The sequence below is a fragment of the Penaeus chinensis genome, chromosome 30 (assembly GCF_019202785.1).
Source record: "Penaeus chinensis breed Huanghai No. 1 chromosome 30, ASM1920278v2, whole genome shotgun sequence".
Taxonomy (NCBI): domain Eukaryota; kingdom Metazoa; phylum Arthropoda; class Malacostraca; order Decapoda; family Penaeidae; genus Penaeus; species Penaeus chinensis.
This window is the reverse complement of record NC_061848.1, coordinates 13127868-13132867: the sequence shown is the minus strand read 5'-3', so window position 1 is coordinate 13132867 and position 5000 is coordinate 13127868. Positions and strand designations below refer to the sequence as shown.

At 34.6% G+C, this 5000-nt stretch overlaps 1 protein-coding gene across 4 annotated transcripts in view; it reads left to right on the top strand.

Annotated features, from left to right (window-relative positions):
• LOC125041381 (prestin-like) overlaps positions 1 to 3526 on the top strand; it is a 36251-nt gene extending 32725 nt beyond the window's left edge. For all 4 annotated transcript variants that reach the window (XM_047636280.1, XM_047636282.1, XM_047636281.1 and 1 more), the window contains exons 12-15: positions 125 to 298; positions 582 to 737; positions 945 to 1074; positions 1211 to 3526. In XM_047636280.1, the coding sequence (XP_047492236.1) occupies positions 125 to 298; positions 582 to 737; positions 945 to 1074; positions 1211 to 1356 (606 nt within the window). In that variant the 3' untranslated portion in view covers positions 1357 to 3526. The remainder of the gene's footprint in view (positions 1 to 124; positions 299 to 581; positions 738 to 944; positions 1075 to 1210) is intronic.
• The last annotated feature ends 1474 nt before the right edge of the window (positions 3527 to 5000 follow it).

The following is a 5000-nucleotide window of genomic DNA, read 5'->3' as shown; positions in this document are numbered from 1 at the left end:
GGGTTCTTGGATATTTTTCTGTTAATTTTTTTAGTTTCATAAGATGATTCTATAGAGTTGACATGAAATTTAGAAAGGTTCTAATATATTTCTTACAATTTATTTTCCTTTTTTTGTATTACAGGCTGTGGAAATACCTTCAGTTTGCATATTCCAGTTCAATGGACCTCTTCACTTTGCAAACAGTGAATACTTCCGAACTCAGATTTTCTCTATGACTGGCCTAGAGCCTAATGTAATTGTTAGTACAAAGAAAGCTCTAGAGAAGAGGCAATCGAAATCTGACCTTGCCATCAAGGTAATGCAAAGTGATTGTAACTTGATTTTAAACTTTGAGGATGTTTTGTCAGTAGTGAATCAGAATTTATTTTCCGTTAAAACATGTCTGGCAAAATTTGAAATAAATCTTGGCATCTTTTCTTGTTTGAAATTCAGCCAAGCAACATTTAATCACACCTGAAAGGCTATTATGATAGGATAAGGTTTACATATTATTTTAATTTTTTAAGATATTTTTAGAGTAGATTTTAAAAGTTCTTTATTAAAGTTTAGTCTTCTTAATATTCTTTTTATTTGAATAGGAGAATGGGGTGCATGAGAGTGCAGAGAAGATCCCTGAGAACTCTGAAGAGAAACCCAAGGACAGCATCAGCGAGAAGCAGCTAAACGGAGCTGCAAGGTTCATCAAGGGGAGGTTCAGCAACAAGAAGAATAAGCATGTGGCACTTTCCTTACCTGTAAGTATTTTTTTTTCTGTTTGTGGATCTGAACTGTGCTGCAAACTGGGAAATTTCTCTGATGCATATTTGTCTAATGTGCTTTATGGAAATATGAGTTGGAGAACTGTATTCCAGCTTATCAAGATGATCAAAGCTATTTGTTACTTATTTTTTAGACTTCAATATCAGAATATGCTACAATTGCTTTTAATGTGTACATTTCAGGAAATTAAATGGATAGTCCTTGACATGAGTAAAATTATCTATTTGGATTCCACTGGTGGAAAACTTATTGCACAGCTCCGGAAAGAATACAATGACGCTGGCATCACACTTATTCTTGCTTCAGTCTCAGGTAAGAAAAGCAGAGCCTACTGTCCTCATTGGTTTGAAACATTTGGAATAATATATCTTTCTCTGGATATTAATCTGTTTACTTATTTCATAAAGTAAAGCTAGGTCATATTACAGTTTACACATTTGCTTTACAGAAAGTGTATTTGATAGCTTAGAGAAATGCGGCACCCTGAAGACAATCGCTACGGAACAGATCTTCCATTCAGTCCATGATGCAGTTACTGTCCTCTCAGTATTAGATCAGTCAGCTGTTTCAGGAAGTAATTGCACTAAGCTCTGAACAAGTTTATGAAGGAAATCATGCATTTAGTGTTATTATATTTTTTCATGTAATTCTAAAAAACATATCACAGTCCTAGAAGGTAAAGTGGCATTGGTGCTTAGCCTTCACTATAACTAAGTTGAAAAAAAGTAAAAATAGTGCATAGCTGCATGATCTGTAGATTAACTGAAATAAGGTTTGAGAAATTATTCAGAAAATAGGGATTAGCTTAAAATAATTAAGGCAGGTATTTGTGCAATTTTATTGAAAAAAAAAAGTTTACATGCTGTTTCATACATAGTAGCTCAAATGGTATATGTTTTCCTAACAATTACATTTTTTCATATAAATAATTACGTAGGATTATTATTTTTTAAGCTTCATATTTTCTCATGGTAATGAAATATTTGTTGAGTTGGGTTTTTTTAATTTATGGAGGTGTTCATATAGTGTTTGGTTTGCAAATCAGGACAGATTTGTTACTGAAAAGTCATATTGGAAGTACGTTCTATTTGCAATCACAAGTTGCCATAAAACATTTCTGAATGTTTAAATATCAAAAAAAGACAAGTTTTTGATGGGAATGGCTCAGGTTCCAAAGACATTTTTCAGGCTAATTTTAGGGTGAAGTAATATTTTTTGTACAAAGGTAGAGTAATGCATAGGATATGAATATAGTGCATTTTTACCATGAAACTTGAGAAATTCTCTTACAAAAATGTGAAGTAAATAATGAAATCCATCTATCTCTGTTTATTAGTGGCCAGTCATGCAATTTGTCCAAGAAATTTATTATAAATGCAATTGTATGTTCTTTAAGTTTGCTATTTGTATTGCCTAGACCATACTAAGTTGCACTCTTGGATTTTGCATTTTTAGTTTATAACTATGAGTTGCTTTAGGACAGCTTACTATCAAGTAAAAAGCTAGTTGAAAACTGCCTATCATGTAGGTTACCAGACTTCCTCTATCAGTATGTGTTTTAACATATTTCATGTTACAACATGAAACCCTGGCTTCATGAAGAAGATGCAAACACAGATGCATTATTTATAGGTTATTTATGGTATGTGAGTTTTGTGGGGGTGCAAATAAATTAATGTAATATTAGTAGTGATTGCAAATGATTAGGTAGTAAGCAGTAAAGAAAACTAAGACTGTATAAAAACAACAACATTTAATTAAGAGATTTTTGTGCCTGAATTTTCTCCTCAAGTGCATTTGATAGACAACATTACAGAGTAAAAGTCATTTTACAATTTCAATTTTGTGCATTATCATATCTCTTATGCTTGTCATTGAAATTGAGTGGAAATATTGAAAATATTTGTTCTTCCACCTGTTTCTCGTGAAGTGCTCCTGCTTGTAAGTTCTCTTCCTGATAAATGTTCCATAATTTAAAGTACCGAGTCCATTTGTAAAGTTACTAAGTTGGTATTTTATAAAGAATCTCATTTTCCATATTATAAAATGAAAATCAGATCTTATATCAAAACATTTCTTCAGGAAGAAATATATCTGGTCTTGTTTTGTCTGAAAAGATATTTAGAGCAATAAGGAAAATGATAAGGTGTACCTTAGCAGAGTGTATAGATAGTCATGATATGTGTTCAGTTTTGTACATTGTATTTGTGATAGTATGTGCCTTTGTGTGTTGCTATGCATCACTGGAACTTGATGTTCATGTGAAGCAGGGTTTGGCAGAGTATTTGTTAGAGGGTTGTGCAGTTGCCTTTAAAGACCCATTTCTAGTGACAGATCTTACTGAATCATAAGAGAGGTTATGTAAAAAGTAGATATATATTTTTAAAAACTATTTTGAGCCACAGCAGTTTTTAAGTATTCTTTCATTGTATGTGCAATCACTGCTAAGCCTTACTCATAGTAATCATTTACAAATTTCCTAGAGAGATATATCAAATTTTGATAATTTTTAATGTCTTCAAACTGTTAAGATGAAAAGAATCATATTAATTTTGTTACTAATATTCTGTTACATATACTTAATATACCCTTAGATTTGTCTGGCAATTTAGTCAGGCATTACATATAGTTATAAAAGAATACTTATTTTTAAAAATTGGTCCTTCACATATGACGCATGCACACACACACACACACACACACACACACACACACACACACACACACACACACACACACACACACACACACACACACACACACACACACACACACACACACACACTCACTCACTCACTCACTCACTCACTCACTCACTCACTCACTCACTCACTCACTCACTCACTCACTCACTCACTCACTCTCTCTCTCTCTCTCTCTCTCTCTCTCCTCTCTCTCTCTCCTCTCTCTCTCTCCTCTCTCTCTCCTCCTCTCTCTCTCCTCTCTCTCTCTCTCTCTCTCTCTCTCTCTCTCTCTCTCCTCTCTCTCTCTCTCTCTCTCTCTCCCTCCCTCCCTCCCCCTCTCCCCTCTCCCCTCTCCCTCCTCCCCTCTCCTCTCCCTCTCCCTCTCCCTCTCTCTCCTCTCTCTCTCTCTCTCTCTCTCTCTCTCTCTCTCTCTCTCTCTCTCTCTCTCTCTCTTCTCTCTTTCTCTCTTCTCTCTCTCTCTCTCTCTCTCTCTCTCCTCTCTCTCTCTCTCTCTCTCTCTCTCTCTCTCTCTCTCTCTCCCTCCCTCTCTCCCTCTCCCTCTCCCTCCTCCCTCTCCCTCCTCCCTTCCCTCCCCCTCCTCGTCCTCCTCCCTTCCCTCCCCCCCCTCTCTCTCTCTCTCTCTCTCTCTCTCTCTCTCTCTCTCTCTCTCTCTCTCTCTCTCTCTCTCTCTCTCTCTCTCTCTCTCTCTCTCTCTGTACCTCTCCTTTCTTTTGCATGCTGACAGATTCACACACACATATGCTATATTTGTCATAATCCTGAAGTTTAAAAGGAAATTTAATAGCTATCATATTTGATTCTATGTATTGGTTTTGTGTTTTAATAATCAGGTACCAAATCCAGGGATGGAGCTTAGTTCCAGCATAAAACTATGGTATTGTGCTACCTTGGTCTTGTTTGGTATTGTTTTTTTTTTCCTTTGCTTATATTAGGCATTAGTGAAAATTATTTTGTGATGTTTTAGGTCACACTTAGGTTTATGTTGTAGAATGCGAGGAAGCAGATTTCCGTTATACTTCATTTGGAGGTCTAGTCTTAGGGGAAGATATAATATATTATCTGTTACTTTATGTACGTGTGTATTGTATGTAGGTTATACTTATATAGCGTGATGTTGATATTCCAAATGAGTGAAAAAAATCATAGCATAGGAATACTCAGATTAGTTAAGTTTTCACTGAAGTGGAACTGATATTTTTTATTGACAAAATTTGAAATAAAATGTAGTTTTAAGGCTGTTTTTATTATCCATATTAGCATTACATACTAGCTGAAACATCCAGCCATTGTAAAAAATACTGTTTTTACAGCGGTTACTTCAACTGTATCAGTTATTATTATTATACCTTCCTGGTTTACTTTTGATGCTAATGAAGTATAAGTCAAAGAAATTTGTCCTGTAAGATTTGCACTCTCTATGACTACAGGACTAAATGTTTCTTTTCTCTGAACAGTGCAACGAATGCATATATATATATATATATATATATATATATATATATATATATATATATATATATATATATCAGTGAA